This window comes from Chiloscyllium plagiosum, unplaced genomic scaffold, assembly GCF_037043375.1.
Source record: "Chiloscyllium plagiosum isolate Xiang-an unplaced genomic scaffold, Cpla_swu_hap1 HiC_scaffold_2, whole genome shotgun sequence".
In the NCBI taxonomy this organism is placed as follows: domain Eukaryota; kingdom Metazoa; phylum Chordata; class Chondrichthyes; order Orectolobiformes; family Hemiscylliidae; genus Chiloscyllium; species Chiloscyllium plagiosum.
Genome location: NW_028270140.1, coordinates 153,647,194 through 153,661,575, shown reverse-complemented (window position 1 = coordinate 153,661,575; position 14,382 = coordinate 153,647,194). Strand labels below are relative to the sequence as shown.

The window sequence follows — 14,382 nt, the reverse complement described above, 5'->3', positions numbered from 1 at the left end:
TAAATTAAGTGGATATTGCCCTTAGTCATCAACATTATCACTTTAAATAATGGACTTCAGTTTAAGTGCACATCTCAACTCAAGGTAATAGAATACAAGAGGGTATACAGGATTTTGCTAAGCTGTCTGATCTCTGTGTGTTTCATAGAAACATAGAAACACACCAGGCTGATTCTGGGGATGGTAGGACTGACATATGAGGAGAGATTGACTCGGTTAGGAGTATTTTAGCTGGGGTTCAGACAAATTAAGGGGTGAATCTCAGAGAGACTTATAAAATTCAAACAGGACTAGACAGGGTAGATGCAGGGAGGATGTTCCCAATAGTGGGTGTGTCCAGAACCAGGGGTCACAATCTGAAGATTCAGGATGGACCATTTAGGATGGAGATGAAGAGACACGTCTTCACCCAAAGCATGGTGAGCCTGTGCAATTCATTACCACAGGAAGTAGTTGATGCCAAAACATTGAATGTATTCAAGAGGCAGCTAGATATAGCACCTGTGACAAATGGGGTCAAAGGTTATGGTGAGAAAGCAGGATTAGGCTATTGAGCAGGATGATCAGCCATGATTGTGATGAATGGTGGAGCAGGCTTGAAGGGTCGAATGGCCTCCTCCTGCTCCTATCTTTTATGTTTCTATGTAAAAAGGTAGGAAGAGAAAGAGTAACTTTTAACAATAAGCCAGGGAAGAAGAGAAGCTAAAATAAAACATAGAACATGCTGGAAATATGAAACAAAAACAGAAATTGCTGCAGAAACTCAGCAGGTCTAGAAGCACCAGTGAAGAGAAAGACAGAGGTAACATTTTGAGTCCAGTATGATTTTTCTTCAGAGCCCTGGGTTGATTTCATGAAGTAATCCTCCACTGCACTCCTCCAACTCTGACCCCTTCAGCACCTCTAAGTTATTTCACTTTGCCATTGGGTCTCATCGGTTATAAGGGAGTCAAAGGTTATGATAAAAAGGCAGGAAAGTGAAGGTGAGGATTATCAGATTAGCCATGATCTTGTTGAATGGTGGTCTCAATGAGCTGAACGGTCTATTTTTGCTCAGATGTCTTATGATAGCTGTGAAGAATTTCCTCACTAAAACCACTTTGCCTCTCTCCTTCAGTACATTCTTTATAACATACTTTGTATCTGCTATTAACACCTACTCTAAACCATTGCTTTGTTCCTTCATCCAATCATTGAAATCCTTTTGTTCTGTGAAACCTGAGATCTTTAATCAAAACTGAAAGAACTGTGGATGTCGGAAATCTGAAACAAAATCAGAAACTGTTGGACAAACTCAGCAGGTCTGGCAGCATCTGTGGAGAGAAATCAGAGTTTGGATTCGGCGATCCTTCTCAAAACTGATGGTAGCTAGGAAAATGTCAGGTTATATGCAGAAGATAGGGTGGAGGAGAGGTTAAGGAGTAAATAATAGATGGGGATAGAGCCCAAACAGAGAGAACAGTTGGACAAGCAAAGGATTGGTTAGCAATCTGGCTAGGAGGGTGAATAGCTGTTAATGGCGACTGTTAGTGGCTAACAATAGGCAGTGCGTAATGGCAGACTATGTGATAACAAGGACTGGTGTGTGGGGTAGGAGGCTAGAACATGGGGGCCCTGAAATTGTTGAACTTGATATTGCTTCTGGAGGACAGCAGAATCCCCAAGTGGAAAATGAAGTGTTGCCCTTCCAGCTTGCACTGAGCTTCGTTGGAGCACTGCAGCAAGCCTGAGACAGAGATGTTGGCCAGGGAACAGGGTTGGGTGTTGAAGTGGCAGGTAACTGGAAGCTCAGGGTCTCTTTTGGGGACAGAACGTAGATGTTCCTGAGTTCTCTTCAGTTCTGAAGGAGAGTCACAATGGACTCATTTTCTCTCCATGGATGCTGCCAGACTCATCAAACTTTCTGTTTTTATGTCCTTCTGAAATCTGACTTAACCGAATGACATCTTACTGTAACTGTAACAATTCTGTGGTGTTTCTACACGTGACTCCAGGTCACATTTTGTCTGATGACGATGCCTTGAAATTATCTGGGACATTTTTAACTTGACAAAGATGCAATACAAATTCAAGATGTTGTTTTCGTTGGAATTTCTTTGCAAACCTATACAACCAGTTTTGCAATATTTTGTAGCAATGTGTTGAAAAGGCTGCATATTAGCAGATTGCATATTGCACAAAGGAGCTAATTGTTCATAATGGAGGGCGTGGTTGTCCCATAGTGCAGCAAACTTGGTGAATTTACCCTTTGCCTTAGTATCCTTCCCATTAGGATCAAACAAGAACAAATCCTCGCCCACCTCACTGACGTATGCTCCATTTCTCAGCACCTGGATCCCAGTAAAACAAAACTTGATTCTCAGTCCTCAAGAAACTTGCCAATAAAAACAAAACAGAGTGTTTTCGCCATTTGGATGCTTTGAGTGATGGACAAATTGCCAGCAGTCTTTGAGAACAGACAAACCAGCCAAATTTCCTCAGGATGATCACTGTGTCAAGGAACACTATGTGCTCTTTCACTCACTTCAATCAAAGTGTCTGATTGCTTCATTAACTCTTTGCAAGAATCAATCTCCCTCCTGCCGCAGAGTGTCTGACACTGCCTGGGGAAAAAGGAGTTGGAATCAACAGTATTGTAGCGTAAGCACTACGCTGCATCTATCTGTGTGTGCTCTCCCTGTCATGGGATTACTTGATTGGGAACAGTGTAGAGGGAGCTTTACTCTGTATCTAACCCTGTGCTCTCCCTGTCTTGGGAATGTTTGAGAGGGTCAGTGTGGAGAGAGTTTTACTCTGTATCTAACCCTGTGCTGTCTTTGTCCTGGGAGTGTTTGATGGGGACAGTGTAGAGGAAGCTTGACTCTGTATCTAACCCCATGCTGTCCCTGTCCTGGGAGTGTTTGATGGGGACAATGTAGAGGGAGCTTTAATCTGTATCTAAGCTCGTGGTGTCCCTGTCCTGGGAGTGTTTGACAGGGGGATAGCGTAGACAGAACTTTATGCTGTATCTAACCCTGTGGTGTCCCTGTCCTGACAAAATTTGGTGGGGACAGTGTAGAGGGAGGTTTACTCTGTAACCATTCTATCCTTCTCTCTCTCCTGTTCATTCGTTTCTGCTTTTTTAAAATTATCCATTCATGGGATGCCAATGTCTCTGGTTGGCCAGCGTTTTTGCCCAGGGGGCAGTTATGGGTGAGCTACGTTACTGTGTGTTTGGAGTCTCATACAGGCCAGATCCAGGGACAGTGGTCCGTTTCCTTCCTTAAAGACCTGGTGAAGCAGATAAACATTTACAACAATTGATGGAGTACATCGCCACCACTAAACTAGCTTTTGCTTCCAGTTTTTTTTAACTATATTCAAATGTTACCATATGCCATGATGAGATTCAAACCCATCTCCTTAGAACATTATTCTGGGGTCCTGGGTTACTTGCCAAAGTGTTGTAGAGGTCTACAGCATGAGAAAAGGCTCTTCAATGCATTGAGTCTGCCCTAGTCAATAACAACCAACCATCCATTCTAATTCATTGTCCAGCACTTGGCCCATATCCTTGTATGCTTTGGGATCCCATCTGAATACGTCTTCAATGTGTTGAGGTTTTCTGTCTCTTCCTTCGAGGCAGCTTCCCACCACCATCTGGGTGAAAGCGTTTTTCCTCACATCACCTGACCCTTCCCTTCAATCTATGCCTCCTGCTCATTGATCTCTCCATCAAGAGGAAAGTTCCTTCTTGCCCACCCTGTCCATGCCTCTCATAACTTTAACATCTCAATCATGTTCCCCCTTCAGTTTCCTCTGCGTTGTGGAAAACAATCCTAGTGTGTTCAGTTCTGAAGAAGGATCGCTGGATCCGAAATGTTAATTCTGCTCCCAGATGCTACCAGGCCTGCGGAGTTTCTCCAGCAATTTCTGTTTTTTGTTCCAATCTGTCCAATCTCTTTTCATAACTGAACCTCTCCAGCCCAGGCAACATCCTGGTAAGTCTCCTCTAATCCCTCTCCAGTGCAATTACATCCCTCCTATTATGTGGATTCAAGTTCTGCTCACAATTCCTAAGACCATCAGACATAGGAGCAGAAATTAGACCATTCAGCCCATCGATTCTGCTCCGCCGTTCAATCATGGCTGATAAGTTTCTCAACCGCATTCTCCCACTCTCTCCCCATAACCCTTGATCTCCTTGATACTCAAGAACCTATCAATCTCCGTCTTAAATTTACTCAATGACCTGGCCTCCACAGCCTTCTGTGGCAGTGAATTCCATAGATTCCCCATGCTCTGGCTGAAGACGTTTCTCCTTATCTCCATTCTAAAAGGTCTTCCCCTTTATTTTAAGGCTGTGCCCTCAGGTCCTGGTCACTCCTACCAATGGAAATATCTTCCTCACATCCACTCTGTCCTGGCCATTCAGTATTCTGTATGTTTCAATTAGATCCTCCCTCATCCTTCTAAACTCCATTGAGTATAAACCCAGATTTCTCAAACGTTCCTTATATGTTAAGTTTTTCATTCCTGGGACCATTCTTATGAACTTCCTCTGAACACACTCTAGGGCCAGTACATCCTTCCTGAGATAATGGGCCCAAGACTATGCAAAACACTCTAAATGTGGTCTGAACAGAGCCTTATCGAGCCTCAGAAGTACATCGTTGCTTTTATATTCAAGTCCTTTCAAAGTAAATGCCTTCATTGCATTTGCCTTCCTAACTACTGATTCAGCCTGTAAGTTTACCTTGAGAGAATCCTGGACTAGAATGCCCAAGTCTCTTTGCACTTCAGACTTCTGAATTTTCTCCCCATTTAGAAAATACTCTCTCTTTGACCTTGTCAATGTTTTATACAGTTCCAGCATCACGTCCCTGTTCTTAAACTCTTGTTGTGTTGCCATTGTCTTACCAGACCAGAGGGGCTGCTCTCTCAGAGAAGAAGTGACTGGTGGTGAGCTAACCTGAGGGCCACCACATCTCAGGTGAGGGAAGAGGTTGAGAAGGAGATACCTTTATGGTAACCTCAGACTGGTGATGGGAATTGAACTTGCACTTTTGGCATCACACTGTTCTGTAAACTTTACAACTCAGTTAATGAAGGCCAGCATATCAAATGCCTTTTTAGCCATTTTATCCACCTGTCCTGAGACCTTAAGGGACTGGTGGACATGCACTGGTGGATAAGGTCCCTCTAATCCTTGGTGCTTCCCAGGGTCCTATCGGCCATTATGTATTCCCTTGCCTTGTTTGTTCTCACATTATCCAGATTGAATTCGATTTGTCAATGATCAGCCCATTTGACCAACCCGTCCATATTCTCTAGTAGTCTAAGGCTATCCTCCTTATTTTCCTAACATGAAATGCTCGAGAAAGCCTCTGGTAAAACAATAAGACAATGGAGCAGAGTTAAGCCACTTGGTCCTTGAGTCTGCTCCACCATTCACCAAGAGCGTGGCGGATCTGATCACCCTCAACTCCGCTTCCCTGCCTTTCTCCCATAACCCTTGATTCCCTTCCTGATTAAAAACCTGTCTTTCACAGCCTTGAACATGCAGAATGACCCAGCCTCACAGCCCTCTGCGGTAAAGAATTCCACATTTCACTCCCCTGTGAGAGAGGAAAGTCCTCCTCAGCTCTGTCTTAAATAGATTACAGCCTCTGGTGCTAGACTCTCCCATAAGGGGAAACAACCTTGCCACATCTCCCCTGTCAAGTTCTTTAAAACCTTGATTGTTTCAATAAGGTCACCTCTCGGTCTTTGAAATTCCAATGATTACAGTAAATTCAAGTAAATGTGTCAGGTATGATTTCCCTTTCATAAAACAGTGATAGCTGATATAATTTAAATTCAATGAATAAAATCTGGGATTGAAAATTAGTCACAATGACAGCAACCACGAACCGACCATTAATTGTTGTAAAGACCTATCTGGTTCACTTTATGGAAGGGAAACCTACCATCCTTACCCAGTCTGGCCTACATGTGACTCCAGACCCACAGCGAGGTGACTGACTCTGAACTGCCTTCCGAAATGTCTGAGTGGCTGGTCAGTTAAAGGGCAGTTATTGACGGGCAATAAATGCTGGCTATGGCAGAGATGCCCATATCCCAATGAAAAAAAAACAAATCTCTGTGTAATCTCTTCACCTGGTTACTGCACCATGACTTCCATTGTTTTAAGTTTCCAGCATCTGCATATTTTACTTTTATTTCTTGTTGTTATGTTGTTATCTTCAATTAAAGATCAAAAGGATTGAAGAGAATAGATTTAATTCATGACAATTCAACATTAAAGAATCAGGATATTTATTCAATAAGCAAAATGGTTAAGGATAATTAACTGAGGAGGCTGTGCATCACCTCATAATATTGTACCTAAATAAATGAAAACCATTGGGATATGAAAACACTATTTATCCCACATGATATCTACCCGACCTGAACTTTCATTTCCATTGTGTTCCTCAAATGTCAATGTTTCTAATGAGGGTTACCCAAACTTAACTGCCCTGAGAAAGTGCACTGCTTCTGTGAGCTACTTTTCTCCAAGGTGCTAGGAAACCAAATGCCTGGACCCTCTGTTTAAAGGTCTGACGTTCTACAAACAAAGCCATCCAGGCTTTAAGTCTGAGGAGAAAGTGAGGACTGCAGACGCTGGAGATCAGAGTCGAAAAGTGTGGTGCTGGAAAAGCACAGCCGGTCAGGCAGCATCTGAGGATCAGGAGAATCGACGTTTCGAGCTTAAGCCCCTCATCAGGAATGAGGGGGTGGCCCAAGGGGGCTGAGAGATAAATGGGAAGGGGTGGGGCTGGGGGGAAGATAGCTGGGAATGCGACAGGTAGATGAAGGTGATAGGCCAGAGAGAAGGGTGGAGGGGATAGGTGGGAAGGAAGATGGAAAGGTAGGACAGTTCAAGAGGGCGTTGCTGAGTTGGAAGGTTGGATCTAGGATGAGGTGGGGGGAGGGGAAATGGGGAAACTGGTGAAATCCACATCGATACCATGGAGTTGGAAGGGTCCTGCTTGCTATCCCCACGCACTTTTGTCTTGAGTACTGATTCCACCTCCTGCCCCTCCGAATAGAATCCTGATTTCCTCATTGCTAAAGAGTCTTTTAACAAGATTGGTTCACACTTCCTCTTATTGCACATCCTCAGCGAAAAGATGCCCCACTCTTTGAAGCACATGTACCCCAAGGATCATCTCAGTGTCACTCTGTAAACCCCAGTCCCATTGGGAGCCACAGACTCCACCAGCGGCTTTTCGAAGCAGCTCACTTCACCATGAGTCAGTGCAACACTGGGGATGAGTTCAGCTCAGCTCACCCCCACTGTCTCAAAGAGCAATTAGGGATGAGGCAATAAATGCTGGCCCAGCCAACGTCACCATCATTTTGAGTGAATATAATATGAAATGGCCATTCGCACTCAGAAATTACGGGTGACAGGTGGAAATTTCAAAAGAGGAACACAAGAGTTAGAATGAAAGTAACATTCCATCTACACTGTCCCTTAATGGCACTGATTTCAGCGCTAGATTCCTGTGACCTCTAACGGGTTGAAGGGAGTGTTGCAGAATGTAATAATGACGAGGTGATGCACATCCCCTGACAACAGGATTGAATCTACAATTACAAGTGGCTCAGGGGTAGGTTTGCCACTTGGAAACAGTTTCACATTAATCTGGGATCGCCTGATAGAGTCTGTCACTAAGTAAAACAGGAGAAAGCTGAAAGATGCTGCAGACTATGGAGAGTCCTGGTCAGGAGTCACAATACTTCCACAGTCTTTCACTTTGACCTTGATTGTCCACCATTGAGATCATTACACACTGCAGAGAAACAAAAAGAAGGGAAAGTCTTAGGAACAACATTTTAAGTTGACTTCACTGCAACACAGAATTATATGCCACAAAAGAGTTAACGTTATCTGATGTTAATGCATGTCTCTACATCAAACACTCCCAGGACAGGAACAGCACAGGGTGAAATATAAAGGAAAGCTTCCTCTACATTGTCCCCCATCAAACACTCTCAGGACAGGGGCAACAAGAATGAGATACAGCATAAAGCTCCCTCTATACCATCCCCATCGAACTCTCCCAGGACAGGGACAGCACAGAGTTAGATGCAATTTAATGTCAGGAGGTGCAGTCATTTTTTAAATATAATCTTTAAGCCAAAGCCTCCAGGTGATGGGCAGCATTATGGAGAGTGTTTGTTAGCCATTGAACCAGATACTCATGCACTCAGGAAACAGCCCACCCCAAGCCCCCGTCACTCCTTGCTGTGATTAGCAGCTGAAAGCGATTCAAGTTTCTCCTTACAGCAACGTGTTGTGCCTTTCACATTTCTTGAGTATTCTGTTGACCCATCGGGGGCCCTGTGGAGCGCACAGTTTCCTGTTCCTCACCGTGGTGAATCTGCAAAACAAGGTCCAGGTCACATTAACAGGGAGCTGTGGAGGGTGGAAGGGGTAGATGGGAGGGTGGGGATTGGGGAGATTGGGTGGTGCCAAACTCCCATGGGGTGTTGGGGCAAGATACGCACTAGGAAAAGATTCTTATTCCTTTGTGTTTTCCCCTATTGGTAGAGTTCATGTACACAGGGCAATCCTATACTACCAGCTGGTCAACATGGTGTTGGACATGTGGATTGGAGCATGGCTCCTAATTCTCCAAATGCTTTCTGCATCCCAGTGACCATTTGGCCTATTCAGTAATACTGGGCGGAGGGGTCTGGGCAGAAGGGTCTCTGGGTGGAGGGGCCAAGGTGGAGGGGTCTGGATGGGGTCTGTCTGGGTGGGAGGTTTCTGGGTGTAGGGGTCTCTGGGTGGAAGGATGTCTGGATGGGGAGTCTCTGGGTGGAGGGGTCTCTGGGTTGGGGAGACTTTGGATGGAGGGGTCTCTGGGTGGGGAGGGGTAAGTGGGTGGGGGTCTCTGGGTAGAGAGTCCATGGTTGAAGAGGTCTGTGGATGGGGGTCTCTGGGTGGGGGTGTCTATTGGTGGAGGGGTCTCTGCATGGGGGCTCAATGGGTGGAGAGGTCTCTGGGTGAGGGTATCTATGGGTGGAGGGGTCTCTGGGTGGAGGGCTCTGTGGATGGGTGTCTCTTGGTGGAGGTTCTCTGGGTGGTGGAGTCTATGGGTGAAGTGGTCTCTGAATGGATTGTCTATGGATGGAGGGGTCTCTGGGGGGGGTCTATGGGTGAGGGGTCTATGGGTGGGAGTCTATGGGTGGGGAGGTGTGTGTGTGTGTGGGGACTCTATGGGTGGGGTTCTCTGGGTGAGGGATCTCTGGATGAAAGGGTCTTTGGGTGGAAGGGTCAGTGGGTGAAGAGGTCTGTGGGTGGGGGGATCTATAGATGGAGAGGTCTATGGGTGGAGGAGTCTGTGGGTGAAGCGATATGTTGGTGGGGGTCTTTGGGTGTAGGAGTCACTGGGTGGTGGTCTCTGGGTGGCGGTCTATGGGTGGAGGGTACTCTGGGTGGAGGGGTCTGTGGGTGAAGAGGTGTGTGGGTGGGGGTCTCTAGGTGGGGTATCTATGGATGGAGGGGTCTATGGGTGGAGGGGTCTGTGGGTGAAGAGGTCTGTGGGTGGAGGTCTCTGGGTGGGGGTCTATGGATGGAGAGGTCTATTGGTGGAGGGGTTTATGGGTAGGGGAATCTATGGGTGGAGGGGTCTGTGGGTGAAGGGGTCTCTGGGTGGAGGGATCTCTGAGTGGAGGGATGTCTGGGAGGTGGTTCTCTGGGTAGGGGGCCCCTCCGGTTGGACATGTGGTGGGGCTGACAGTTTCTTACTTACATCACAGCTGAGATACGGCATCCCATTGCAGTGTGCTGCACCTGGCAAGCTTTCACAATGGCCCTGGGAATTTTTATGTGACTGACATCGAGACAGCAGTCAATCACACCGTCGTCCCCCCGGCCTCCTGTCAGAAACCGAGAGACACTTCATTACACACAACATCAGCCGAACCGTCACCGAAATCAGGTGGGGAGCTGGGACATGGCAGCATTCCCACACACATCGCCTCCCCTTGACTCCAGTCACCATGGTGAGAGAGGAGGAGCTTTGTGTGAGTTCTGGTTGTCCAATTTGTCCCTGTATCCCCGCCCTGCTCCTGGTGATGATTCTGCCCATCCTGGTTGTGGAATCCCCGGCCAGAGAGTTGGGGTAAGATTGACCGATATTCCTGGGTCCCTTCCTCTCATATCCTCAGCCAGTTGTGGGGCATCTCCGTGACATGATGGCAAAGAATGAGGCTGTTCGGCCCATTCATTCACTGCCAGGTGACATCAACTGTGCACAAACGCATGTCAGAATCTGGAAAATCAATGGCAAAGCTGGCATTTCTAACCCCTCTTGGACTGGCCCGAGACACTGATTGGGGCTTGGTCCGGATTAGAGTGGTGCTGGAAAAGCACAGCAGGTCAGGCAGCATCCGGGAGCAGGAAAAACGTCGATTTTCCTGCTCCTTGGATTCTACCTGACCTGCTGTGCTTTTCCAGCACCACTCTAATCTTGACTCTAATCTCCAGCATCTGCAGTCCTCACTTTGGCCTAGGGGCTTGGTCCAGCATTTCCTTGAATGGGTGCCATTGGTTTGATGGAAACCGGTGCAATATCGAGTTGACCACATTCATTTGGGACTGACTGCCATCTCTATGTGACTCCAGTCTCACTGTAACCCGATTATCCCTTCACTGCCAACCAGAGAGGCCGGAATTGCCCTGTCACCTGTAACTAGTAGATGGCATGTGCAGGGCAGAACAGGATGGATAATAAATACCAGCATTGACACACATACCCACGGAATGAATGAAAATAAAAAACTTAATTCAGCTACAGAGCGGACACATCGAGGCAAGAGAAAACATTTGTCTGTGTTTGTGCAAATACGTGAAGCAGGGTGAATCTGTTCTGTTTTAACCAGTTCCATACCCAGCCTCAGCTGATTGCACTTGGGTGAGCAGTTGCAGGTTTTTGACTGTGGGGAAGTGGGGGTGGGGTGGGGGTTCGGGTATGCTAGTGGTTGATGGGGGTGGAGGGGTTGCTGATTGCCTACGGTTCGTCTCAGGGTCCACAGGTCAAGGGAATTGTGATCAAAACAAAATGAGTCAGCCTGGGGTGCCACCTTTGAGCTAGCGGGAAACCTGGACTGTGCACACAGCATGGCCAAGGGCAGCTTGGAGCTGATTGTGATGCCAGCATAGTCGAATAGCCAACATGCTCACTAAGCACAGGGGTGAAGAGCAAACACCATGGTTGAATAACGAGTGGACTATGAGGCTAAGGGTTCAGTGTTATTGGAAGGAACTGGATGAGGGAATGGTGTGATCAAGTAGAAGGGAAGGGTGTAGATTTGCAAGTTGGGGGCCTGGCCGCTATTGTGGTTGGGTTTAGACAGTCACAGGATGAACTGGAATCATCTTTGTGTTGGGCAACTGGTACAAAACACCAGGTCTCCACATGGCTTCCTACAAAATCCTCAACTCCCCTCCCAACTGCTGTGGGGGCAGCTACTCTTCCCCATCCCGGATGAATGGACTGTGTGATTTGGTGGGAAATTTGCCAGGGAGAAAAAATCTGAAAGAGGTTTCTCTGTAGCAGTGGCTGTTCTCACCTGGGGAGCTGTGGGTTCAGACATCCGCGGTACTGAGGGAGTGCAGCACTGTCAGTGATGCCGTCTTTCAGACAAAACCTGCCCAAGTTTGTCTACTTTCTCAGGTTATCAATTGTTGATTGACTACAGAAGAATTTCCTCTTGATCTCTTTAACAAAGTGATCTAATCAGGGTGCACTGAAAGTTTTGTTTTGATGTGTTCATGTCGGTGAGATGGCTCCACGTGAGTAATTGTAGCTCTTCCCTAAGTGCCATTGGAGGGTCTGGAGTCATGTGGAAGCCAGACCAGGTAACGACGGCAGATATGCAGTCGCCAGTCTTTTGGGAAAAGAGTTAGGTGAGGGGAGTGCGTTCCCCCACGAGTCCTATCCAAGACTTAACATTCCGCCAACAACTCCCCAGTAGAGTATCACTTCACTGGCTACGGGAACTTGCTGTGTATCAATTGGTTGCTGCATTTCCTACATTGCAACAGCAACAACAAAAATACATCAGCAGCTGCAGAATGCTTTGGGACATCTAATGGCTGTGAAAAGCGCTATGCAAATGCAACTTTTTCTCTCTTTCTTTGAAAAGTTGATCACAGAGTGCCCATACTATCTCAGATGCCTGGGATAGAATCGCCTTGTTGTATTCCCACATTGTATTTGAATAGAGAATCCGCCCAGAGCTGAATTGAAGGTCGGATTACTCCTGCGCAGTAGTATTCATTTGTCTGTCTGTGGCACCTCCCTGCCAATGGATTGACCCAGGACCCTCAACGTGCCCCATTCTCCCTAGCAGTAAACTGTCTTACCTTTACAGGTGTGCCAAGCGATGGCACTGAGCAGAAGAACAACCTTGATGTGAACACTCATGATGCCACTCATGATGCCAGGTCGAGCTGATGATGAGAGTCAGGAGAGTGGGTGCTGCTGGTGAGAGTGCCTGACTCGTGAGGCAATCACGCTTCCACCAGAGGACAAGTGATCTGACTGTTAGAGAGCACACTGCCTCTATATATACACACACAACTTGCTAAAGTTTCACTATGATTGTTAACTGTTGACTGACTACATAAGCATTTCCTCTATCTTTTTAACTAATTGTGGTGCACAAGAATTTTTTTTGATGTGTACTTGTAAGATGTGAAGATACCACCTGTGCATTTGTGGCTCTTTTGAAAGTGCCATTGGAGGGTCTGGAGTCACACAGAAGCCAGACCAGGTGAGGACGGCAGATTTTCTTCCCTGAAGGACAATAAAGAGCTAAAAGGAATTTAACAAGGTCAGCAGTTTTTATCTTAAGATTTTAATTAATTGAATTTAAATTCCACCACAGTGGGATTTGAACCCATACTCGTAGAGCCTTCTCTTGGGGCCTCTGAGAAACCAGCCCACTGACATTACCACAAACAGCAGTGACTAGGTTGTCTGATTTTGATTAATTACAGAATGGTGCCAGCACAGAAAGACACCAGTTGGCCCGTCGTTCGCAAGCTGACTTTCCTTCAAGAACGAGTCCCACTTTCCCACCTTTTCTTCCCTGGCCCTGCAAAATGCTTATTTTCAGATAATCACCTAACTCCCTACAAAGAGCTCACTTGAACCTGCTACCTCCATCCTGCGGGGGGGCAGTGCATCCAGATGCCAGCCACTCACTGCATTAGCTCAGTTGGCTGGACGACTAGTAGGCAATGCAGGGATCAATTCCTACACTGGCTGGGATTATCTTTCTCACTGAGGCATGGTGACCCTCCAGTGAAACCACCCCCAGCCGTCTCTCTCTTTCTAATGAGAGAGCAGACCCAATGATGAGAGTACAAGAACAAGGAGGTGACGGAACATTCCCAATTCACTAGTTAGACCTCAGCGGGATTCATTTTAGGAACAAAGGGAGGGTTTGGGGAAAAAAATATTTCCATGAATGAGGAATGTGAATTCGTGGGTAGACTGAAGAAGTTGAGACTGTTTTCTTTAGAGAAGGTTGAGAGGAGATTTGTTTGAGGTTTTCAAAATCATAAGAGGTCCAGACAGGTTAGAGAGGGAAAGACTTGTTCCATTGGTGGGAGGATCGAGAGCCAGATGTCGTTTTACTTGTTCTGGAGTTATTGCATGTTCCTAATTACCCTGGAAAAGTTGATTTAAAGTGATTGCTGAAAGAGTGGTTGGGAGCTGGAATACACTGCTCCCCAGAGGGTGGAGGAGGCAGGTTCAATTGAACGCTCCAAAGGGCGTTCGGTAATTTCCTGAATGTAACCATTTTGCAGGGCCGTGGGTAATGGGCCTCACTGAACCAGCATGCACATGATGGACCGAATGACTGTGCTGGCACCATGCCACAGCCACTCATTAAATTACCTAATTATTATCAAACTTGGCTGCCGTTCATCCCCGATTCGATCAAGAGCTACACCACCTGGTGGAGAGTTTCAGGGTCACCCGGGGAGGGAGGTGCGTGAGAGATGCTAGAGAACATCTCTACTTCCCCCATGAGCCAATGCCCCCTCCACCCACGCTTACTGATGGAAAGACGCTACCCCTTTAAGGCACAGCGCGCCTTTCTGTTGTTATTAATTTTGCTGAGCTTGGGGGGGGATTTCTTTCTTAAAGGAACAGCTGATCCTTCCCAAATGGCAGGGTTGAGACTGCCACTTCATTGCGGCCCTGGGGGAGGACTGTACTGTCAGAGGGGCTGCCTTTTTGCTGAGAGGTTAAACCGAGGTCCTTCCTCCTGGGCTTAAATTATCTATTTGACTCTCATTCCATAAAAATAAAAACTGGAGGTCATTGT

The 14,382-nt window shown here is 46.7% G+C and overlaps 1 protein-coding gene across 1 annotated transcript; it reads right to left on the bottom strand.

The window, feature by feature from the left end:
• Window positions 1–6,244: 6,244 nt before the first annotated feature.
• Window positions 6,245–12,580, bottom strand: LOC122565197 (C-C motif chemokine 19-like). The gene is made up of 4 exons (XM_043720916.2): window positions 12,407–12,580; window positions 9,789–9,915; window positions 8,316–8,411; window positions 6,245–7,820 (listed from the first exon to the last, which is right to left on the bottom strand). Exons 1-4 carry the CDS (start codon window positions 12,477–12,479, stop codon window positions 7,814–7,816), a joined length of 303 nt encoding a protein of 100 aa, XP_043576851.2. The 5' UTR covers window positions 12,480–12,580; the 3' UTR covers window positions 6,245–7,813.
• Between the last annotated feature and the right edge of the window lie 1,802 nt (window positions 12,581–14,382).